Genomic DNA, 25888 nt, shown 5'->3' on the forward strand with positions numbered 1-25888 from the left:
TTTGTATTATGTGCATGAGTACTTTGCCTGCATTTATGTCCGTGCACGGCATTCATGCCTGCAAGGGCCAGAAGGGTGCATTAGATCCCCCAAACCTGGAATTACAGATGTTTGTAAGCCATATGTGAATGTTAGGAGTCCTCTGGATTAAACAGCCAGTGCTCACAACCTCTGAGCCATCTCTCTAGTCTCCTGCAAATTCTTGTGTACCAAAAAAATGCTATATGAGTGAATACTTTGAGTAACAGTACTATTGTTGAGGGTTTGTGGTGTTGCCAGGCACTACTTTAAGAACATTAACTAATTTAGTCCCCTGCATATGCAGGGGGAGGGCTGATTAAGATCAGTCCTGAATGTAGGAGGCACTGCTCCACAGGCTGGGGTCTGGGCTGCCTAACAAGGAGGGAGCAAGCTGAGCTTCCCCTTCCTCAAGGCCCTGCTGCCATGATGTCCCTAGCATGACGGACTGTGCCCTCAACCAATGAAACAAAATCAACCTTTCTTTCCTTAGGTTGCCTTTGTCAGATATATTACCACAGCAATAAGAAATGTACTCTGGTAACTCCTCAGCAATATGTGTGGCACGAGGGGAACTGATAAACTTTTGTTATTTATTCACTCATATAGAACGTTAAACCTTTGTTAGTAACTCTCAAAATTTGCATAGTTTGCTGATTAATCCATGCTTGGATTTGTTAAGTAACCTCAAGTAGTTTACAACACACCTATAAGTTCCTATACTTAAGTTTGCTAGGGTACTTCCTCTTGTTTCTCTGTATATAACTCCATCTTCTTTTTGTCTGGATTCTTTTTAAAGTGGTTATGTTTTAGCATGTGTATATATGTATGTGTGTGTATATGCATGCACACATGTGTGCATGTGCATACCTGTGCATGCCATTGCACATGTATGGAGGTCAGACAATATCTTGCAGGAAGCTGGTCTTCTCCTTCCAGCAGATGGGTTCCAGGAAACAAACCCAGGTCATAGGGACTGGCAGCAAACACCTCTACCCACTGAGCCATTTCACTGGCCCTCATTTTCTGCATTCTTGGTGTTCTGGAATCTAGAACTTTGCTAATCCTTCTGGAAATACTTGTTTCAGAACTAGCTGGTTCCAAGAGAAAGAACTAATACTTGCCAGACAACACCTTCTTCAAATGCAAGCCAGCCAGCTCTGAAAGCACACCCTCAGTTGCTTCTTCCTTTCCTTTTTCTTTTCTTTTTTTCTTTTTCTCTTCTTTTCTATTTTTTTCTTTTCTTATCTTTTTTTCCTTTCCTTTTCGTTTTTCTTTTCTTTTCTTTTTTTTTTTTTTTTTTTTTTTTGTGGCAAGGTCTGGCTATGTCCCTGAGACTGGTCTCAAACGCCTTGGCTCTGGTCCTTCCCCCAACCCCTCTTAGCCTCTCAGGTGTCTGGGATTGTGGGCATGTGCCACCATGCCTGGTGTCAATCACTAAGTTCTTTCTGTGCTTGCTGTTTTCTTTCTTTCTTATAAGGCTCCTTGCCCTAGTCATCCTAGAATCCAGTACCAGATGACTAACAGACCTTACCGAGAGCCCACCTAAATGATTCAGCTGGCCAATCATAAGCCTGCTTACTACTGCCTTACATGTCCATTCCCACCAGAACCACAACAGAGGCTGTGTCAGGGATTTTTCTCTTGCCACTTTTGATCCTGACCTGCTCAGGTGCTTCTTTTGTGGCCCCATGTGCCATGGTGCAGCCCTTCTTGAGCATGGTAACTGTTCAGAGGCAATCACCTCCTGATCATACTTGTATTAAAGCAAACAAAACCTCCTGCGCAAGCTTCAGAACACACTGGCCTCATTTTGCATGTCAGAAGCATGCCAGCTGAAAAGTCACTTTGCGTAACAATTAAGCCAAACACAATGAAACCCACAGAGAATAATAACGCTGAGCTAGGTCTGTGACTAGGTCCCTTCTTATTGGTACAACTATCAACTTCTCCTTCCCCCTCATTTTCCCTGGCTTTTTCATAGAAAGGTTAACACATGGGCGTTAGTCCTGCCATCAGAAAGGCTCTGTTCAGTGGCCTGCATTTTGCACTTAACAATCAAATCAATTGTGATTCGCTACATAGACAGAAAGCCCTCTAGCTATTTTAAGCAGAAAGGAACTTAACCTGGGAAATTAAGTACTTTGCAAACTTGCTGAGAAGTAGGCCTTAGGCTGGCCAACCAGGAAGGACTCCCAGAACAGCACTGCAGAACTGGTCTGCCAAGGCTTTCTTTGCTGCAATCCAGAAACTGGGGAATCTAGATTCCAACTGTTGGCCCAAGTATCACATTACTCTGAGACTCTGAGGCACAAGGACAAGTGCTGGCACCAGGAACCAGGCTCCCTAGCAACGGATAGGAGAATGAGAAACCCAAGCCAGAGCAAAGCTCCAGAATTATGACGCAAATCCTAGGTCCACTTAAATGGATGCTCTAGGCTTATTTATTTATGTACTTATTCATTTTTCTCCATTTAATATAGCTCTGAGCTGAAATATCCTGTGAGTGTGTTAGCAGAACTGAAACACATTTGTTATCCTTGCTGCGGTAAACTCTGAGAAGTGCTTCAGCTTTAGCTTCTAGCTCCTGCACTACTGTAACATGTCTACAAAGACAGCTTAGTGTATTTGTCACAAACATAGACTGCAGATATGTTCACTGGCACATTTAGACTTTTCTTCTTCCTTTTAGCTATAGGAACCTTGGAGTTTGATTCATTTGCTATTTCATAGCTGGCTATTTCATAGTGGCATTTTTGTCCCTAATTTCTTGAATAAGGTATGTGTCACTTCTTTATCTTACCGGGAGCTTTGTTAGAGTCTAAGTATCATTATAGACTCCTCTTTTGTAACTTGCAGGAAGGTTACACTTGCAAGCCTCCTTTGTGAGACTACATTGTAACCAACGAGAGAGGAGTGAACACAAGGTATCCATCCGAAAAACCACACACACACAAAAAGATAAAAAAACAAAAAACAAGGTATCCATCCAACTCTGGTTACTCAGAGCTCAGGTGTCCATCGCAGTACCCACACATATCCCTGACTCACATGGAAGGTGGTACAGGATTCCAAGGTCATGTAGCCCTAGTGAAAAGTGTCCTGGCCACAGCCACTGCCTGAGAAAGAGCTGCCCAAGAGAGCTGCAGGAGATGGATCAAAAAGTGAAGGAGGAGGCAGGGACAGCCAGGGCTACACAGACAAACCCTGTCTCAAAAAACAAAAACAAAACAGTTGAAAAACCATCACCCCGATATAACTAAAAACATCTTTAAAATTTATTTTTATTTTATTTATGTGTATGAGTGTTCTGCCTACATGTATATTTGTGCACCACTTGTGTGCCTGCTGCCTATGGAAGACAAGAGAAGGGGTCAGAGGCCCTGAAACTGGAGATGGTTGTAAGCCTCCATGTACATGCTAGGAAACTAGGTCCTCTGGAAGATCAGCTAATATTCTAGACCACTGAGCCACCTCTCTAGTCCTTTTAGCTTTTTTTTTTTTTTTTTAGATATTTTCTTTATTTACATTTCAAATGATATCCCTTTCCGGGTTTCCCCTCTGAAAAAAATCCTATTCCCTCCTGCTTTCCCTGCTCACCAACCCACCCTCTCCTGCTTCCTGGCCCTGGCATTCCCCTACACTGGGGCATAGAGCCTTTACAGGGCCAAGGGCCTCTTCTCCCATTGATGACCAACTAGGCCATCCTCAGCTACATATGCAGCTGGAGCCATGAGTCCTACCATGTGTACTCTTTGGTTGGTGGTTTAGTCCCTGGGAGCTCTGAGGGTACTAGTTAGTTCATATTGTTATAAATCCTCTATCTATTTATGGTTCCGTCCTATTTGTATCAAGAGCTGGTATCTAATAATTTCCTTTCTATTTATATAGTCTTTTTTTTTTTCTGACTTGATTCTTTCTCTTACGATATTTTCAAAGTTCATGTGTTTGGTAGCTATAGTAGCTGCCAAGGCAGCTGGTAAGAGGAAGGGCTTATTTGGGCCTGTGGTTCCAGAGTGCATCCTGGTGACGAGGTACAGCAACACACAGGCATAGCAGCCAGAGCAGGAAGCTGAGGGCTCACATCCTCATCCGCAAACACAAGGCAGAGAGAGCCCCTGGAAGCAGGGGAGAACTTTGAATTCTCAAAGCCCACCCACAGTGATGTAGTTCCCCAGCAAGGTTGCGCTATTTCGCTATTTCGTCTGACAGACAGCATCACCAAATGGAAACCAGATGTTCAAATATCTGAGCCCCTAAGAAGAAAAAAAAAATCCTACACATTTCATATTACAAGTGCTGCAGGTAACAATCCTCTAGGGAAATTAAAGAAAATTTACTAAAATGAAAAACACACTGGAGGGTTTCACAAATTTAAGCAACCAAAAGAAAGAATCAGAAAATCAAAAGGTAGTACTATTGCTATTATTAACCCAGAAGCACTGATTTAAAAGGAGAATGAAGAGTAAACAGAGCCCAAAGGGCCTGTGGGCCCATGTCCAGCAGGTCAACATTATATTGTGGGAGTCCCCAAGGCGGCAGACACACAGAGAGACTCGTGCTTTCAGAACTACTGGCTGACAGCCTCCCAAATGTGATTAAAGATGCAAGGTCAGAATCCAACACATCAGATACACTTCAGGGAGGATGAACCCAAAGATATCACATGCTAACACAGCCGAGCCAAACTGCCAAAAGGCAGAATCGTGAAAACAGCAAGAGAAAAAGCAAGTTATGGCGTAAAGTAGATTCCTTGTAAGCCTGTCAGCCACGCTCTCATGTGAAGACCCCACAGCACCACAATGCCGTACCTATAGATTTCAATAGCTTTTATGTCTTCTTCATCAAATTCATCTTCTGCTTCTTTCAGCTGTGCCAATGTCATCTTCTCATATGGCTTAACTAAAACAGAGATCTTAGGTAATCAGATTGTCCAAACATTATTTTTACTTTACAATGAACAACTAGGAAACAAAAACAAAACAAACAAACAAAAAACCCAAACCACAAACAGCGTAGGTAATGGAGATCAACAATACCTTTAGCAAACCTGTAGTGACCAGCTAAAACATGGTTACACATTACACAAACTGTAATGTTAGCATTTTTTGATTCCCTCAAAGTCCACAGAACTGGCAGGACACTTGTGAGAGTAGATGGAGAAATCAATTTGATCCCACAAGTTTAGGTTTCTGCCAAGTGCGTGGAAGAATTGATGAATAAGTTATCATACAGAATGAACAAAGAAAAGGTGATCTCAAAGTAGAGCGACATGGTAGAAAAATATCACTGAATTTCATAGCATATCTCTGTGCCTCTATTAATTGGCATGTGCCTTTCAACATACAAATCAGCCATTTTAGGTGGCAATCTCCTCATTTTGAGTGGATGGGCAGTGTTCGTATTAAATGATATCTAATTCCCTCCTCTGTGTTTCATGAAGTATATTTTACTCCCTTCAGTCCATATCCCCTTCACACAGCCCACCAGATGCACACATACCCATTGCCTCCTGCTGTAAGCGCAACACCATCTCTTCAATTTCATCTTTTGGTTCTTCTTTTGGAGGAAGAATGCCAAAATCCCTTAAAATTTCATTCCATTCTGTATCTTCATTTGGATCCTACCCCAAAAAAGAAAGAGTCCTTTAGCACAGTTGTGCATTGTAAAACAGGCTGATGAAACTGACTGATAGGCGGCGGCACGTGTATATACAAAGCTGTTCGTGGAGCTGAGTTATCAGGAACAAGCCTACTTCTCCCACCAAGAATGGGGCCACATGGTTTGATTAGCAGGACATATATGTCCTCAACATTACACAGAAGGTTATAAAAAGATCACCTTAGAGGATGGCCAGATGGCTTATCTGGTAAAGCCTGGTGACCTGAGTCAGGATCCAGATCCCACATAAAGGAAGAGAGAAAGGACTGACTGACTATACAGGGTTGTCCTTTGACCTACACACTTACTGTAATACACACTCACACTATCACACATCTCTTACCCACATCATTCACACACATACAATAAGAATACATTTTAAAAATCAATTTAGACCACCTCTATAAAGTATTAAGAAAGTAAGCTTTTTTTTTTTTTTTTTTTTTTTTGGTTTTTTGAGACAGGGTTTCTCTGTAGCCCTGGCTGTCCTGGAACTCACTCTGTAGACCAGGCTGGCCTCGAACTCAGAAATCCGCCTGCCTCTGCCTCCCAACTGCTGGGATTAAAGGCGTATGCCACCACTGCCTGGCGAAAGTAAGCTTTTAAGTGACAGAAAATGCATCGATGACTACAGTGGACAAACCCAATTCACACAATGTCCAGACTATGTTGTTTCTTCTTTATGTGTCAGACTGTCAAGTGAACTTGTTTCTGTTTTGGGGCACACAGATTCAAAAGCCCTCATATTGTGAATTCAAGCTACCATATTGTGAAATATCCTATAGAAAGAATCACATATTGAGAAAATGTAGTCTGGAATGCTGTTATATTAATCCCATACTTAGGAGTCAGAAGCAGGCAGATCTCTGTGAGCTACAGGCCAGCCTGGTCTACACAGCCAGTTATAAGCCAGCCTAGTCTACACAGTGAGTTCCAGGCCATCCAGGCCTACATGGTGAGGCCCTGTTTCAAGGAAGGGGGAAAAAAGAAGGTGTGGTTGGCTGTAGTGATGAAAGACTATGATCCTCTCAGGATAGGAGTTCAAGTTCAGCCTTGGCTACTTAGTGAGATCCATGCCAACATATACAACAAGACCCAGTCTCAAAAAACAAAACAAACAACAAAAAAAGTGAAAATGAGAAAAAAACCAAAGAAACAAAGAAAAGAGGCATGGTTATGGATAAACTAGAAAATAATTCAAATATAACTAAATCCTACCAGCAACCACATAAGTATGTTCTTTGGTGCTCAGTTAATCAATGAAAATGCTAAGGGACTGTAAGATTTTTGTCTATGGTTTCCCCATGATGAATCAAATTATGCATTTCACTTGTCTCGCATGGGCTCACTGGGAATTTTGAAGCTGTGGAATAGCATCTTTTAATAATTCTAGAAAATTTCTCTCCAAGTAAACTTCTTTCTAAAAATTTCCTATTCCTATTTTACTAACATTGAAAAAAAACCTCATCCATGGATATTTTTAATTTTTACAAGTTCTACTTCGCATTTTATGAGTTTTGGTCTTTTATTGCAAAAATGTTTTATTTCATTGTCAAAAGCAATATGTTTTTCTGACATGGTAGAAATTATTTCTTATTAAGTAGCAGCTTAAAACTTCAGCTCATGGGCTTAGGGAAACAGCTCCGCATTTACAAGCTCTTGCTGCTCAGGCTGAGAACCTGGGTTAGGTTCCCAGCACCAAAGTCTTGCCTCGCAATCATCCCAAACTCCAGCTGTGGGGGTCCAATGTCCTCTTCTGACCTCCAAGGGCACTGCCATGCTCACGGTGTAGACGCCTGCACAGCTGCTGTCCTATCAGGTTTCTATTGTTGTGATAAGCCTGACGACTGCAAGGAATTCGGGGAGGACAGGGTTTATTTCAGCTTCAGCTTACAGTCCTCTGTGGGCCGGGAAATTAGTGATCCCCCAGTGTGTACATTGCCTTTTCTCCTTGGCTTTTGGAAACATGTACATTTAGAGGGGTTTTTTTTCCAGACACTAAAAATGCTGAGACCGTCATACATCAAGGTCCTACCAGCTTTCCTCTATTTCGTACTTATTGAAGAAAACATTGGCCTTGACCAATGGCTTTAATCCTACTATGCAGAACTTTGTCTCTCTAGGGGCAGATATTTTGAACTGACCTCTGATGGGCAACAGTGCCACATTTGCAATGAGTCGGTGTTGAGGCCTATGACAGAAGAATAGCTAGCAAGCCAGCTATTTTGGTGGCACCCAGGTTTCAACCCAGAGGAACACAACTTGTCTAGAACTCGTGGGCCCAAGCAAAGTGCGCAAAAGTGAGTTCAGTTATTTTGGCTTCAAGATTTTTTTTTGTTTGTTTATTGTTCACATGCGTGTGTGCCTGTGTGAATCTGTGTGCACCACACACACGCCATGCTCACAGTGCGTCCCTGAAACTGGATTCACATATGGTATGAGCATCCTGATATGGATGCTGGGAACCAAACCCAGGTTCTGTGGAAGAGCTGGGAGTGTTCTTAGCCACTGTGCCATCTCTCCAACCCCTTACTTTTTAAATTTTTTAAATTGAAAATAATATTTATTTTCATACAATATATTCTGATCATTGTTTCCTCTCCCTCAAATCTTCCCAGATTCTCTAGCCCATCCAACTTCACACCTTTAGAAAACAAACAGGCAAACCCAAAACCAGAATAATAATAATAAAGAAACATAAACACAGACACATACACAAAGTGTCTGGAGACACTTCGTCATCTCCAGAAATTCCACTGAGTATGTTCTGGGTTTGCCTTCTTCTACTGGGCATGGGGCCTGCCCTTAAGTGTGTCTTGCATACCCACTGAAACTCCAAAGGAGAAAACTACATTGTCCTTCTCAAGTAGTTGTCAATTGGAGGTAGCTTCTTGGTTAGGGATGGGAGTCCCTCTCCACTTCCTCTCCTTAGCACCTCTCCTCTCCACTTCTGGGCAGCACCTGTGTGCACAGGCCCTGTGCATGCTACCACACACTCTTGAGTTCACGTGTACATTGGTCCTGTTGTGTCTGGAAGATACTGTTTCCTTGGTATCTTGTTTCCATACCCCCTGGTTCTCATCTGTCTCCTCTTCCCAGAGCTGGGAAGGGAGAGATTTGGTGAAGGTAATTCACTTGGGATTGACTGAGTGGTCCAAGGTCTCTCACTCTCTGCACACTGTCTAGCTGTGGGTCTGTCTCTATTGATTCCCATTTACTTGCAGGAGGAAGCTTGTCTAGTGATGACTGAGCAAGGTACTGGCTGACGAGTGTAGCAGAATAGTGTTAGGAGTCATTCTATCTATCCATATGTTCCCTTAGTAGAGCGATAGGAATCGGGGTTCGCCTAAGCCCATGACCTATCTAGTCTTGGAGTTTTACAGCCTTTTTCTTTTTAAATGTCACCTAAGCTGGCTTTATGAGCCAGCATGCCTAAATATCAAGTGATTTTTACTTGGAAAAATACATAATACGAAAACGACCATTTTAGGCATCTATAAACACACAGTACAGTGTGATAAAGCACAACCATGCTGCTGGCTGCTGTAACCCACCCCAGCATCCTTTCGGGGATTTCCACCTCCCAGGAGAACAACCGTGGTGACTCAGACACACGAGCAAATCTCCATGCAAATATGTATTTCTTAGCTTTTCTATCATCTTTACCATTGCTGTGGGCTGGGCAGAGGCATAGGGATAGATAGCACTTCAGTCTCATTCCAAGTTACTAACAAACTCATCACTCCCCTTTAGCTGCTTTTACATCTTTTTCTTGTAATGAAGGCAAGCATTTGTTTCCAAATCCAAGCTTTACAGCTAGGCAAAAGGAGTGTCCCCATCCACAGTATGGGGCGGGCGTGTTTGCATTTTTTTCTGTGTTCTTTGTTTCCGACACCGGTTTGGTTTATACTTTGTTCACTTAAGTCTTCAGCCTTGTTAGTTTCTTCCTTTGTGTTCCATTCTTTCTGGTGTTAAGATAATAGAAGAGTTGTGTTTGTATTTTTTTTAATTGTTAGCCTGTAGAAACATTTTTATAGAAATTTTATGGTCTTTCTTCGACTCCTTCCTGCAGATGTGTTTGGATTACAATGAGCACTACTGTTTTGTAGCTGGCTTCAGTCCGCCAGTAACCCTGGAAATCTCTAAGTCATTGTCCTCATGGCTCACAACTGTGCCGCCCCTGGTCTTTGAGTGCTCTATACCTTTGGCTGTGTTCTGCATGCTGTCTTTGAAAATTGATTGGTGGGAATTTGTAAAGACTGAACATAAAATGTTATTATAAGTCCATGAGAAACCTGCTATGGGCTAATACTACCTGAGGGGCAGGTTTGATCCCTGACCACTAATTCTCAGGACAACCTGCCCTGGATTCCCCACACAGAGGTCCCACTCCAACCTCCTATTGTCTCCTATCCTTAGGTACATCATAGACTTCAGTTCTCACTTACTCTGCAAATTGTATCCAAGACTAAACTGCAAATGTGTAAATCTTTGGTGGTAAAACTGGCTTAGAAGATTGTAAAACAGGGGTGAAGGATGTGTGTGGCAGGAGACACAAATTCTGGAGTATAATGCAGTGAAACAGAAATTTGTTAAGATGAGTAACACAATGAGAAGTCTCAAAAGGTGGGCTAGGACCCAGGTTTACTTACTATCTTCCTCTGAAACAAAAGAGAGGTTCTGGGGAGTTGATTTCTAGGATGAGGCTAGAAGGCAGGGGGGAGTTTGTTCATGCTTAAGAACCAGGCATGAACCCATTATGAATTAGAATCAGCTTCCTGCAACACACACACACACACACACACACACACACACACACACACACACAAAGACTAATATATTACAAATGGAGATTTCTTTAGGGATGTCAATTTCCCCTTCGAAAGAATGATTTCTCTGTTTTCAGAGCTTCTCTTGTAGTACCAGCTCAAAATAATTCTTATGTTAGCAGCTTGTCTCCTACAGTCATATCAGACACAGATTTATTCTGAGATCCTAGGCACCTAAAGATTCTACAGTTTTCCATTTTCCCCTTTACTCTGATGTAAGTTTTTCTTCCAATCAGGTCCTGTCTGGCACTTGTAGGGGCTCCCTTTGATTCTCTTAGACCACCTTCTAGAAGCTTCTGCAACAGTTCCTACTGTTGCCAACAAGTCTAGTGTCATTTTTCTTGAAATTTTAATCTTATTCTCTCTCTCCCTCCTCTCTCTTCCTCTCTCTCTCTCTCTCTCTCTCTCTCTCTCTCTCTCTCTGTCTCTGTCTCTGTCTCTCTCTCTCCTCTCTCAATGTGTGTGTGTGAGTTAGGGGATGGGTCACATGTGCTATGGCATTATTTTTATGTGGTCCTCAGGATCTAACTCAGTCCTAAGATTTGCATCACTGGGGCCAGATAGCAGACACCTTCACCCACTGAGCCACACCACACTGCCCAACAATCACCTTTTAAGAACACTTTCCACATGTCATAATTACCTGATCATTTCTTTTCTTTAGAACTGCTGAACGCCTTAAAAGAGATGACTGAAAAGAATTAGAATCATAGCCAGTTCTACCACTTCACTCCAACCAACCCAGTCTTGGCCATTGCATCTCTGACTGTTGTTGACGTAAAAGAGCCATCCTCATGCACTGAACTGCATTTGACTTGGGTTTTTCTTGGTTCTTCTTAGGAGTCATGAGAGCATATTATAGATGTATTCAAACATCTTACCTGCTCTTATTGAACTGTTCAAGACTTCTTCATTCCAATGTGACTAAATATAACATTGTTCGAGGGTGCCCTACCCTTGGCTTTTAGAATTGTTATGAAATGTTATCTAGCAGGGATAGGGGCCACAATCTATTTTCACAAATGGTGACAATATTTCTGCCATGCTGTGTGTTATCTTTATTGTTCTCTCTAATACACTCTTACAGAACAGGCCCCTGTTTAAAGCATAAGGAATGTCTTCAGACACACCAGAGGAGGGTGTCAGATCTCATTACAGGTACTTGTGAGCCACCATGTGGTTGCTGGACTTTGAACTCAGGACCTTCAGAAGAGCAGTCAGTGCTCTTACCCGCTGAGCCATCTTGAATACCCAAAATACAACCCACAAACCACAAGAAACTCAAGAAGAGGGAAGACCAAAGTGTGGATGCTTTGTTCCTTCTTAGAAGGGGGAACAAAATACCCATGGAAGGAGTTGCAGAGACTAACTATGGAGCAGAGACTGAAAGAAGGACAATCCAGAGACTGCTTCACCTGGGAATCCTTCCCATATTCAATTATCAAACCCAGACACTATTGTGAATGTCAGCAAGTGCTGGCTGACAGGAGCCTGATATAGCTGTGTCCTGAAAAGCTCTGACAGTGCCCAATAAATACAGAAGTAGAGACTCACAACCATCCATTGATCTGGACATAGGGTCTCCAGTGAAGAAGCTAGAGAAAGGACCCAAGGAGCCCAAGGGTTTGCAGCCCCTTAAGACGAACAACAATATGAACTAACTAGTACCCTCAGAGCTCCCAGGGACTAAACCACCAACCAAAGAGCACACATGGTGAGACTAATGGCTCCAGCAGCATATGTAGCAGAGGATGTCTTAGTTGGTCATCAATGGGAGGAGAGGCCCTTGGTCCTGTAAAGGTTTATGCCCCAGTGTAAGGGAATGTCAGGGCCAGGAAGTGGGAGAGGGTGGGTTGGTGAGCAGAGGGTGGGGGGAGGAAACAGTGTTTGTTTTTTGTTTTTGATATTTTTTCAGAGGGGTAACCAGGAGAGGAGATGTCATTTGAAATGTAAATAAAGAAAATATCGGGCTGGTGAGATGGCTCAGCGGGGAAGAGCATTGACTGCTCTTCGGAAGGTTATGAGTTCAAATCCCAGCAACCACATGGTGGCTCACAACCACCCATAATGAGATCTGACTCCCTCTTCTGGAGTGTCTGAAGACAGTTACAGTGTATTTACTATAATAAATAAATAAATCTTAAAAAAAAAAGAAAATATCAAATAAAAAAAAAGGAAAAAGAAAAAAGAAAAAAGCATAAGAAATGCCTGCTGAACAAACCAAGGAACAATAATAGTAATAATGGCAAAGAGAGGTCAGTGAGCTATTGCTTCCTGCTGGTTTCACATCTGTGGAATTCCTGAAAAGCAGATGCAAAGCAGGACAGACTGCAGGGCCAGGCTAGCTATACAAATGAGCTTGCTAACAACCGGCCCAACAATGGGGCCCAAAGGACCCGATTACATATGGATCACCCTTAAAATAGCTTAGTAAATTGTATGATTTCCCCAACCACCTAATGTTAGTATGCAAACCAAGAGAACCCGATTCACTTCCCAAGGGAGCAGGGAAGAGAAAACTATTCCTTATGTCAGAATGTGAGGATTTTACTCTGAGGAAAGGAGGAAAAGAGGCCAGGAGAGGATGGGATGGAGGGACCGAGGGAGGAGATTCTTATTTTTCTAAAATAAATTTTATTATAAAGAACTCGAGGGGCTGGAGAGGTGGCTCATGGGTTTCAAGCACTCTACGAGCACTCTAGGCTCTTAAAGGAGAACCTGAGTTCAACTCCCAGCACCAATATGTTTGTTGATTTACCACCATCTGTAACTTCAGTTCAGTTTACTGCAGAGGTAAAAGGGGATCCAACGTCCTCTTCAGAACTCCGTGGGTACCATGTGGTATACAGACATTTGTGCAAGCAAAACGCCCATATAAATAAAATAAATTAAATAATTTTAAAAATAAGAAGAAATAAAAAACATTGCTCTGTGAAATTACCCAAAATCTTGAAATGTACAGCTGTAATTTAACTTTTTTAATAAAAAAAATGGTTTGTGTGCTCGCATGTGTGTGTGTGTGTGTGTGTGTAGATCAGAAGATAACCTGAAGGAGTTTGTTTTCACTTTCTGCTTTGTAGATGCTGTGAATCAAACTCTGATTGTCAGGCTTGGCAGCAAGCCCCTTAACCCATTGAGCCATCTCACAGCAATGGGCACCATCCACCCCCCTACTTTCTTTTAAAAGAACTTAAATGAACATAATTGAATCCCCTTGGGCCAATCGTACTTCTTTTGTAATTCATAAACAGCACAGCATTTGGATTTCCAGGACTTGGGTAAAAGGCAATACTGAACAACTAAGTGTCTCAGCCTCTATGAGACTCACGAATATCGCAAAACTAGACAGAAACACACAAAATAGCACCTACCAAGAACAAATGTTAGAACCTGCCCCTGCGGACGGCCCACACCACTCCAATTACACCCCTGAGCTTGGAGCTTGCGGGCTTATCCAGCTCAGGGCTCCAAGGTCACCCTACGGCTTGACCCTCACCTGCATGATGCCCTCTTGTGCCCCTCACTAAGGGGTCAAGGCCTCAAACTTCCTCCAGGTTGTCAGAGGGAACCAGCCAGCTCCGGCTAGTGGTCTCTAAGGCTCCAGGGGCAGGCAAAGCGCGAACAGGACTTCTGCACATGTGCAACGGTAGCTCAGTTGCCAGGCAACGCAGACGCTTAGTTCCTGGGTCTATGGGCCCTTGTGCATCAGGTCCTGGGGCATCTGTCTTTGGCAGAGGCTCTTCTGTTAGTCACATGGTCCTCCTGTTGCGCTCCATTCCCTCCTCTACTACTGCCACGTCCAAGACTATCCGGCAAGGTTGAATCCAGTATTCACAGAGAAAAAATAAATTCCTTGGGTGGCAAGCACTGCAGAGGAATTTTTTTTTAAAGATTTATTTATTATTATACATAAGTACACTGTAGTTGTCTTCAGATGCATCAGAAGGAGGGCGTCAGATCTCATTACGGGAAGTTGTAAGCCACCATGTAGTTGTGGGATTTGAACTCAGAACCTTCAGAAGAGCAGTCAGTTCTTACCCACTGAGCCATCTCACCAGCTCTGCAGAGGAGTTCTTAACCTGGGCCCATTGTCTGTTTGGAGATGGACTTATTATTTAATTTGTTTGTTTATTTACTTAGTTTTGGTTTTTCGAGACAGGGTTTCTTTGTGTACCCCTGACTATCCTGGAATGTACTTTGTAGACCAGACTGACCGTAAAACTCACAGAAATCTATCTGCCTCTGCCTCCCAAGTGCTGAGATTAAAGGCATGGGCCACCACTCCTTGGCTAAAGATAGAATTTTAAGGGGCATCTAATCACTAGCCTCAAGTTATGGTGTGTGTGTGTGTGTGTGTGTGTGTGTGTGTGTACTTCCCCAGTCCCCACCCCCTTGGAGCTTAAACTGAAGTTTTCCATCAAATTCTCGGCAAGACCATAAGCTTCAGGACCTGCCATCTGTGATCTACCCCAGGTGGCTGAGGAAGGAGCATGTGAGCAGAGGTCAGGCTGGGCTACAAATTGAGAACCTGTTTCAAAGAAAAAAAAATCAAATCAAAACAAAAAAAATCACTAAAAGAAAGAACCCACCCACTTTAAGACTCTGGCTTAGAAGATGTAGACAGTTGGGCTCCTCTTGTTTAAGAAAAGGATTTTCGTAGGAAGTCTTTACTAGGAACACGGGAAAACTACCATGTAAGTGGTCCCAGAGATATCCTGGAGAGGATTTTAAAACAAGAGGAAAAAATGTTCTTAGTAACACAATGGAGCAATTCACCCACTGTGATCAGTATTTAATACCAAGTCTACACTCCAAGCATCCTATAGCCTTTGTGTGTGACACTACTCAGCGAAAACACTGCAGTCTTTTTAACTGTGTCTGGGTATTTCTGCTTTTCTCCCTGTCCTGCTTTTATGTGAAGAGTCTTAAAGTACACAAGCAATTCATGTCTTTCTGGATTTTTTTTCTTCACATCAGATCCCATTACAGATGGTTTGGAGCCACCATGTGACTGTGGGAATTGAACTTAGGACCTCTAGAAGAGCAGACGTCTTAACTGCTGAGCCATCTCTCTAGCCTGTCTTTTCTGGATTTTTAAAGAGACTCTGCTGCCTAATAATATTTAACTTTTCTTATTTTGACAAAAGAAGGTAATGGGAGGGGAAAATATTGCATGTTCTTTTCTCGAATGCAGAATTTGGATTGATATACCTATCACATATGACAGAAAACCAAAAGACAGATTATTTGGCTGGGAGAAGGGAACCAAAAAGGGTTAGCAGGGACAGTAGGGGTTACATATGAACAGGGACAGTTATAAATATGCACTAAATATTTGTCACATTTGGGTATTGGATCTTTATCTAAGTCTTCTACAGTCTCCAACTGAGAATGGTTTCCTGAAAATACACCTAGATTTCTCAGACTTTGCATGTGGCCTTTAAGTTTTCTCTTCTTAGGAAGCTTTTAGAGTGGCCCCTTTATCTATTCTCTTCTGGGGCTGCACATTGGGGGAGGGGGCTGCTTTCATTGCTGAACAGAATATATGCTGACACCCCTGACCTGGAGCTGTATAAAAGAAATGTAGCTTTATTAGACTATTTGTTAGTTCTAAGTAATATGGTCACAAGGTTAAATAATGAAGATCTTAAGATGTTGGCCAGAAATTGTAACAAATCATGTTGTGGAAGACGAGGGGAGAATAAGAATATGTGAACAAAACTTCTCAAGATTTCTGATGGTCCCGCAATGATATGTGTATCAAAGTGTCATTACATGAGGGAGCTGAAAGTGGGGTGGAGAAGCAGAGTGGACAGGAGAAGATGAGGGCTGATGGAACAGGTGGGGCCTGCTGCTCACAAAAGCCTTTAGTGTCCTAACATCCAAAGCTATGTTTGTGTGTTGCTTTGACCCTGTATAAAAATAATTTGAAACAAACTAACAAAATGACAACCCTGTATCCCGCATAATGAAATTGTGCCCCTGGGGCATGAATCTGATGATATAATGAGAAGTGTCAAATTACTAAGGATCTCAAGTTCTGTGCTGCTCTGTGCTTTACTTGAAAATTAAACAAGGAATTTTCCTTGCAAGGAAAAATAAATAAATATGCACGAAATACTACAAGATAGGATGTATAGGAACTGAAAGAAATAATTTTAAAATCCAGGTTAATGGAATTACTGTGTACAGACAGCTGATGCTGCCCCTGCATTTGTGACTATGGAATAGGGGACCCTTGCCATTCTGAGGCCCCTTCTGCCAAGACAATTCACTTTTAAAGCAAGACTGTGATTTTCTTTTTCTCCTCTCAGCTTCTTCTCAATTTATGTCGTTCCTAGGGCTTGGTAGGAAGAGTAATTCAAGAACTTTCTTTATAAAATGTGTCATTTAAGTTCCCTAAGTGTGGTTCCCATCAGCTCCTAGTAAGGTTATTTTCTTCCTGGTAATGAACAAGGTTGGCTGCTTTTCACTGATTGCAAGGTGAAACAATTACAGATAAACTAGCTACTACTAATTGCCAGGCAAAGTCTTCTGATACATTTGTAGCAATCTGAAGTCCATTTTGGAATATATAAATCTTAACTTACTTTCTGGACCATTGAATAAGTTATGAGTCATGTAGTTTTGTTGATGTTCTGAGAAAGCTAGCATTCTCTTTGGTTGTTTCATTTGTGTTTTTAAACAGAGCCTTGCTACATAGGACAGGCTAGCCTTGAATTTACCTTTATCTTGGCTCAGCACCCTAATGTTGCAATTACAGACATGTACCATCATGACAATCTGCATTCTGATATTTAGAAGAGCTGATGGTTTTATCATTGACACAATGCAACTTAGACAAATTAAAATAGTTCGCCCAGCTCTCTATGAATGATGCTAGTAAATGCTTAAAAAATATGTGTTGCAATGCTATCCTGGGGTGCCGGCATCAATGCCATCCAGAGGTGTGGGCACCTTCAGGTACAGCTTTGCTGTGTACAATTGATCATTGTAACAATACATTTCAAGATGCTGTTTTATTTTCAACAAATTAAACATTCATAATCTCAACTATCACAGAGAATGTTTTAATACAGGAGTTTGTAACAGAGTAAATTCAGAAGGGATCATTTTTGAGAACAAAATGGGAGTACATTTTATATCCCATAGCAGAGTTTTCAATGAAAGATCATTTGACATCCTGTAAAAAAGAAAAAAAATTGGATTCACATATATGTGATGCTATGAATATATAAATATATTCTGTACATGTAAGATAAATCTGGACATTTATTTTCACACCTGTATGTCTCAATACATTATAGTATTTAATAATATAAAAGTAGTTTACTAAAGCTTATCAATACCAAGAATTACAAGTTTTTAAAGATTTTCTTACTTCCTCCTTAGACCACTGCCCAGTTCAACTGTAAGCGCCTAGAGAAGGCCCCAGCATCAGTGAATACTATTGTGGCTTTCTCCAAGCCACAACTGGTCACATTTTGGGCTGTGTACCAAGGTTAAGCTGGATTCCCCAATGCCTGCTGAGCTCCTTACAACTATGCAGATGTGAAAAAGAAAATCCCAAGGGCTGAAACTGGTAGTTTCAAAAAGCTCACAGTTAAGGAGACTATGCTGACTGGCTGGGTGGCCACTGGGTGTGGACAGGCTTTTCTATCTCATTAGCAAATGTGGAAACCCTGCCTATAAGGTTTGAGGATTGATCTTTTATATTGGATTTTGTTTGAGTTCTTGCTTGACTGTTCTTGGTCCACTTGTAATGAGATTGCTATCTGAAAAAAATAAGAGCTAGCAAAAAGTTTTCCCTGTCTATTTACCTGTATATCTGCCACTACAGCATCCATATTTTATACTCATTTTCTTAATAAATATGTTATCAGGATAAAGAAAGACCTTAGGTAATCAGATGACAAAGTCAAGGTGGAAATGACTGTTGAATTAGTATTTTATTGGCAAAGTAGATAAAATCCTGCTCAAAATAGAATGAATAGACCCTAACCTATGGAATAGAACATAAAGATATATTTTCTCAACTTCAGAGAGAAGTTTATACTTAATAGATCAATTCCATTTCACTTTATGAGTGTCTGCAAAGTGTTTGTGATTTTCACTTCTCTAGTTGTTTTCATGTCTGTCGTTTCATTTCTATCTTTATTTATAGTTTTGCCCTCTTTCTAGAATAATCTGGATGAAATACATTTTATTTTTTTTAAGTACCCATATTTTCTTTTTTCTTTAAGAAATTTCTGCTTTACCCTTTTAAAATTTTTAAAGGTGAGTATGTGTGTGTGTGGGGGGGTGCGGGGGTACCTGTGAAGGTCTGAGACTGTTGGATTCTCAGGAGCTAGTCTTAATCACAGGCAATTGTGACTTGCCAGTGTAGGCGGAAGAACAAAACTGAGAGCATCTGCATGAACAGCAAGCACCCTTGACCTCTGAACCATCTCTCCAGCATTGCCCCTCCTACCACAGTTTGAGACAGGGTCTCATGTTAGCTCCACCTGGCCTGGGACTGGCTGTGCCATTTTGGGCATGCTAGGGCGCCACTTTACCAACTGAGCTGCGTCCCGTATTTATAAAGATTTTTTTTTAGTATAACTTATTTGGAATATAGAAGTGCATGCCAGAGTCCTGTCCCACTCCAGTGGATGCCGACTAACAACACAGAGTGAAATCCATGACATTGTGCTCAGTAAGCAATGATGAGGTTGTCATCTCCAAAATCACTTTGGATGACGACTATCATGTCACAGACCAAGGAATACCAGGATCAAAGCAAATCTAGCCCTAAAATACTAGTGCTTCCCATTTCCTAAAGCCTGCATTACCCCTAAAATTGTAGTATTTATATATAATACAAGTGCATACATGCAGTTGAACACTAGAAATATATTTGAGTGTGGTTTAGTTTATAACCAATGGAAACTTCCAAGCTGATTTCAGTTGTGAAACACGTGCTGCTTCATCTTTCTTTACTGATGCACTCTTTTTTTTGAACACATACCATTTTAAATGAAACTTGTTGACCTCTTCCCATTGCGTGGCTGCAAAATAATAAATTAGAAAGAATCATTGTAACGAATGATGTGAGGTAAATGCCATGGAAAGAAGCCTAATTATACAAAGAAGAGTTTTCTTGACGTACATCGAGGTCGCCTGACAGGCTTTGGGCGAACAAAAGTGGGCTCCTTGGACCCCACAGCTGGGATTTCTGATTTACTAAGGCTGCAGTGGAGCCTGAAAGTGTGTATTTTTACTGAGTACTGAGGCACTGCTAAAGCTGCTAGGATCAAGATGAATTAGAAACTACTCTGTTTTGCTTATAGGGAGCTAACATTTGATAATGATTGTTCTCAAGTTTCATTTTAAGATGACCCCAAGTTAACTTTCTGAAATCACGGCATCTCTGTTTTATATATTCCTGCCATCAATCTAGTTCTGAAATCCAGTCCAGTCCATTCTCCAGTTTGCTAATGTCAATCCTATCACAGGAATACCACCTTGGACTGACTTGTGTATAAAGCTGAAAATGTTCAACTAAATGTTTCACTAAATATGTCTTGTATAATCTTCCACACACATAATATCATCTTTGTATTACCTCCGTTCTCCAGCTAAAGTGTTTGTCTCAAATCTCATCCAAATGTGACTTACAAAGGATGCGGTTGGTTTTACACAAATACCACATCATTTAATATAAAGGACTTGAGCCACCTCAGAGTTGGTGTTTTTAAAACAATTCCCCATGTACCAAGGGATGACTGATCTTAGCTTTTATTTATCCATTTGTTAAATCAGGCTGTAAAGTACTAGAGTATAGAAGCTGAACTCTATTTTTAAAGTATTTTATTTTACCTTAAATTATGGATATATATGTGTGTTGGTGTATGCATATGAATGCAAGTACCTACAGAGGACAGAAGAGGTCTCCAGATCCCCTGGAGATGGAGTTACAGACTGTGAGCTGCATGAAGTAGGTGCTAGGAACTGAACTCTGGTCCTCTGTAAGAGCAGTATGTGTTCTTAATCCTTGTCCTATTACTCATACCCATTGGTATTTGCCTAGCATCTATTTATTACAGCTTCAGTTAATAACTGCCAACTACATTTACTATGTGTTAAGAAAGTAAATATTGCAAAACACCGCAGCTGTTTAGAAACAGATTTCATATACAAATGCAAAATGAAAAACACAGTCACAAAGCTATCTCTCTTGGTAGTATTTATCATCATTGGACTTTTTTTTTTTTTCATTTTAAGAGCTTGTCAGCATAGGCATAACTCTTGCAAGCTATTCAATCAAAACCTTAATAATCAACTCCTTGGACTTGTGAAGTAGCTCTAAAAATTTGTTTCCCATGTACAAAGTATCACAAAATTAAACTGTGAAGTAGATGGATGTCATTGGAGTAGTCATACACAGGGGTAGTAAAAGGGAGATTAGAGGTACTGTGGTTAAACAAGAGGGTAGTGGCGTAAGTGAAACCATATTGAGACACTTGATTTCAAATGAGTGATGTCAAAGATTCATTAAAGCTTAAGTCAATTCAGTGAGCATACAGTGAACATGCTTTGCCAATTTCCATATTTATTGATCATAAAATATGATATATACATACCCTGAATAAAAAGTATCCCCTACTTTGGCCAGCGAGAGGACTCTGGTATTCTTCCTGGAAGAAATAAGGATGACATAACAAATTAAGCAACGCCAGAAAAAGGGCAACCACTTTTTAAGAATGGACTGAGTGAGGCTCAATGTTGCTTTTAGCTGTGCCCAAAGACTCGAGTAGAGTATTCATTTCAGGAGAGAATCATTATGTTTACATCTAAGTCATCTCAGCCACTACCAGTATTCCCCAGAATGGTGTATTTAAAAATATCTCCTGCATTACTATTATAGATTCATTTTTTAGAAATGCTGTCAGTTGTATGCATGTTCATCAGTAAGTAGAAAGATAATGTCAGGTGTACTATGCTTCAAAGTCCCTTTTTGACATCTTGATAGAATAAAATAATATGTTGGATGTGGTCACATATGAACAGGGAAAATATAATCTGGGATTTCTGTTAAAGCAAGGATATAATATGTCTACATGGAAACTGAGGGATAACGTTGGCCAATGTATGTTTAGTCAATTCCTCAGAAGACATTTTTCTGATATTATTGTATGTGTAGAGCTTTAATAAAAAAAAATGTCAAATAGGAACAGCCATGTGTTTACAACAAGCATATTCTATAGTATTACTCAAGCAAATCATTCTAAACTTCATGGAAAGAATATTTAACACTTTATTGTTTCCAAAGAGTTGACTTGTAGCTTCCTGTTTGCATTAATAATTCATGGGGAACATTAAATTTATCAGTCAAGCTGTTTTCAAAACTTCCATAAGTATGGACATATTCTTTAATCTACTAAATGCCTCTAGTATCTATTTAAGTTCATAAATCTTTGCTTTACAGAACATATATCTCTTATTCTCAAAATCTGTACTTAATTCTTATTTTTACTATACACCTCAAATTTCTTAAGGTTAAAGCATTAGTGTTTAAAATGTATACACAGAAACTACATGTTTAGGCCCTTGTCTAAAAACAATCCCTGTGTATATTCAAGAGGAAAAAGAACACAGTGAAAATTAAAATATACTAATTACTTAAAGCAAAATCAAGACAAAAGTTTACAGGACATTGTCATCAGAGAATAACTGAAAAATTTTGGAAAGAAGAGCTGAAGAGGAATGTATCTAACAAATATTCAAAAATGTTTGAATGCATTAAAGTCCGTTTTTTCTTTCAGAGTTAAGATATCCCACTATAAAACTATATTTTAAAATTAGATGATGTTGGCCATCACAGCCAACGCCTATTGTAATTGGTTTTGTTGTTGTTATTGTTGGGTTTCCCAATTTCTCTTGTATTCTTTGCTCCCAGCATTTCCTAAGGATATCCCCAGTGGGAGAATGTCTTCGTGGTCTACCTTCATTTAGTCTGTTCTGTTCCTACATCAGATCCCAAGCTTTCGTATGGTCTACCTTAATTTAGTCTGTTCTGTTCCTACATCAGATCCCAAGCTTTCGTATAGTATCTGCAACTACAATAGTCTTGCTCAAGACAGAAAATGGCGACCATGTGCTAAATTATTCATAAGAATAAATGTGACTCAGTCTTTCTTTTACTCAGTTTTTCTTTGTGTAAATAGTGATACTGAAATAATAGTCAAAATAATTACCACTGGCTAATATAGACATGGTAGAAATAAAGTAAAAATTTATAAGTATGCATTTATTTCCAGAAAATTAATTTGATGTCGACTGACTTTCTTCTTTGTTCTGGAAATTCTACCATTTCGGAGGCGAGTGGTGCTAGAAACTGAACTTAGGTCCCTACACATGTCAGGCTAATGCTCTGCCACTGAGCTAGAACCCCAGCTTTGGAAATTCTATAAATTTAAAGTGCTATCAAATCCCCTCTTAGAATTCTCTTTAAAGTTAGCAGCAGACAGCTGTATTCAAATGAAGCTAAAATATGAAGACTTTGGGGGAGGATAATGATCCTAAAAATAAATTGTGGGATGTTTACTTATCTAACTGTATGTGTTTTTTTTTTTAAACAAACATGCTTTAAGAAGAGTAAAAAATGCAGCATCAAAGTTAAGGAAATACCAGACCTGAATTCAACTCTTAAAACTAATTTATGGAATGGTAACAATTTAATAATGAAGTAGCCATCATTAAACCATAAAGGGAATATCACAATGAAGAATGTGTATGTGTGTGTGTGTGTGTGTGTGTGTGTGTGTGTCTCTCTCTCTCTGTGTGGGTGTTTCTTCCCTAGACTAAGGGCCAGTGAACTGTCACCTCTCATCCTAGGCTGCTCACCAAACCTTCTTTAACTACAGTGACTTTCCCTTCTCTTGAGGTAGCAGAAGCCAGCTGTGAAAGCCCAGATGAGTTCCCAGTAAATTAAAGATGGCAATTCTAGATCAAAAATGCAATGTCTCACTTTAAAATGTTACCCAGAATTTTCAACACTAAAAGCATAAGGATTATTTTTAAGTGACATTGCAAACGCAATTTTTAGTTAAGATTGTGCTAGCTTAGTTACATTTACCTTACACGTTGGTACTAGGTTTAGCTCCTATTTTTGTTAGCCATGGGGAAAAACTGAAATGTTGACATTTGTTTTATGATATGTATATTTACAAATCCTTATTTTTTATCAATGTTTTAACACTTGGACAAAACAAAAACAAAAACAAAAACAAAAACAAAAACAAAAACAAAAAACCAACTTATGCCACCCTAGCTCTTTGACAACAGGGTACAGGGGTGATAAATTGTCCTTGACTGGATTTCTAATTCCTACCTAAAGACCAATCACCCTGCTGTTCCCTTTTTCTTAAACCAAGACCACGTTTTCTCGGTTAGAGGGTCTCAGAGGGAACGGAAGCCCAGTTTTTCTCAATGTGAAGGGCTTGCTCTAGACCGGGTCAGAACATGGAGAGGGAGAAAGACTGCAGGATGTGCCTTAAGCAGGTTAACCAAGGTACATGATGATTTGGATCTGAAATGTCTCCCAAAGACCAAGCCCTCGGAAGCACATGGTGATGTTGGGAGGTAGAGGAATCTTTCTGAGGAGGTAATAGAAGGAAATTACGCTTGAAGAATGGGGACAGTACCTCACTTTGTCTCCTCTCTCATTTTCTTTGTCATGGGGTGTGATACTTTGTTCAACTGAACACTCCGTATGCCTTACTTACCACAGATATAAAGTAACCCAGTTGTCAAATTGATTAAAGATTGCAATCGCTAATATGTTGAACGCAAATACTCCTTCTAAGTCATTTTTCTCCGACATCCTGTCACTGTGAAGGAAAGCTAACACTGAGTATGAATGCGAGGGGCTCACCCTAAGAGGGTTATCTTACAAGGGACCACAGCTGCGGTTAGCTTAGCGGAAGGGGCTGCCGCAGAGTGGCAAAGCCAGCATGCAGTTGGTATTACATACGCTCACTCTGAATCTCTTCATTCTTCTCTCATGTAGTTGAGGAACGAGCTGCAGCAACGGATGCACAACAGACGACTGGGAGGACATGAACACACACGATGAGCACAGGGGCTCCTTAGCATTGGGCATTAAGATGGCTTCCTGTCTGTCTGCCTGTCTGTCTGTCTGTCCCCACTATTCTCACCCCAGGTCAAAAGACAAAAAAAGGAAATGAAAGATATTATCTTAGACAGCTCATTGAGAGCCCTTTAAAGAACAGTGGTGAATAAATCAAGGGGTGGGGCAGATGGCTAGTCTTACACTAAGAAGCACGTTGCTGAAGACCTCGGATCTGTTACACCTGCAACAGGTGCAGCCCCAGGTCACCTCTCTAGGAGGCAAAAAACCATCTGTCAATGTCGACACTTAATCAAAATAATCCGGTCCAGACCAAGGCCACATGGAAGTATCAGTTTTCCCTTACAAACATTGTTATCTGGATGCTTCTAGCACACATACCTGGAAATCTCCTTCATAAATTAAATATTTAAAATGGAACAGAAGCAAGACAACAGGGGACACAAAGATGACAATGTGCTTTAGTAGTGGAAAAGGTAATGAAGCCTCACTTTCTAAAAATGAGATGTCACATAGGAGAAAATGAGTGCACACCTGAGACACAGAGTGGCATTAAGGTCTAGGTTGAGTGGAGCCCGCTTGCTAATACTAAATCCATTTAACAGATGGGTGACTTTTAGCCCTAGATAATGGTTATCTTTTCATGAATACAACTTGTGTTTGGTATGTAGCTAATCTCTCTTAAAACTTTCATCTGTTCCCATGTAAGATTATCCCATGAGGCATGCACTTAAAGTGGAGTTTAAATTTACATTTACCTTTCAACATACATGTTGAAACACACTTTCCCTTTCATTCTCTAAACTGCACCTAGTAATGGATCCCAAGCTTAAAAGGAATATTATGGTCAAATAGTTTCTATATTTTTAAAATTTTTCCCAGTGCAGAAGATCAAACCTGGGCCTTGCTTATGCTAGGTGAGGTGGCTTCTACACCTCAGCCCTAGCCAGTTTGTATGTTTTAAATCCATGCAAAAAATGAAAAGGACATGCATGGTATGTATCCACTTATAAGGGGGTGTTAGCTATAAAATACAGAATAACCATGCTACACTCAACAGACCCAAAGAAGCTAAACAAGAAGGAAGGTCCAAGCAAGGATAGAGGAGGGGAACAAAATGATTATAGGAAGAAAATAGAGGGATGGACCTGGGTGGGAGAGGGGACGGAAAAGGGAATGGGGGAGTATTCAGGATCAGGTGTGGGGAGGAGCAGGAGGGATGGCCAGGTGACCATGAGAATAAATGGAA

At 40.6% G+C, this 25888-nt stretch overlaps 2 protein-coding genes across 3 annotated transcripts in view; both read right to left on the reverse strand.

The window, feature by feature from the left end:
- Positions 1-14163, reverse strand: part of Pdcl2 (phosducin like 2) — a 22991-nt gene extending 8828 nt beyond the window's left edge. The window contains exons 1-3 of the mRNA XM_031341637.1: positions 14005-14163; positions 5521-5641; positions 4830-4920 (exon numbers count right to left, since the gene is read on the reverse strand). Of these exons, the coding sequence (XP_031197497.1) occupies positions 4830-4920; positions 5521-5641; positions 14005-14010 (218 nt within the window). The 5' untranslated portion in view covers positions 14011-14163. The remainder of the gene's footprint in view (positions 1-4829; positions 4921-5520; positions 5642-14004) is intronic.
- Positions 14164-17508: 3345 nt separating this feature from the next.
- Positions 17509-25888, reverse strand: part of Nmu (neuromedin U) — a 29427-nt gene continuing 21047 nt past the window's right edge. Inside the window, exons 7-10 of one of the 2 annotated variants that reach the window (XM_031341638.1) lie at positions 24529-24597; positions 21131-21184; positions 19516-19555; positions 17509-17691 (exon numbers count right to left, since the gene is read on the reverse strand). In XM_031341638.1, coding sequence (XP_031197498.1) covers positions 19520-19555; positions 21131-21184; positions 24529-24597 — 159 coding nt within the window. In that variant the 3' untranslated portion in view covers positions 17509-17691; positions 19516-19519. The remainder of the gene's footprint in view (positions 17692-19515; positions 19556-21130; positions 21185-24528; positions 24598-25888) is intronic. The other variant, XM_031341639.1, reaches the window with a different exon arrangement.

This window comes from Mastomys coucha, unplaced genomic scaffold (assembly GCF_008632895.1).
Source record: "Mastomys coucha isolate ucsf_1 unplaced genomic scaffold, UCSF_Mcou_1 pScaffold22, whole genome shotgun sequence".
In the NCBI taxonomy this organism is placed as follows: domain Eukaryota; kingdom Metazoa; phylum Chordata; class Mammalia; order Rodentia; family Muridae; genus Mastomys; species Mastomys coucha.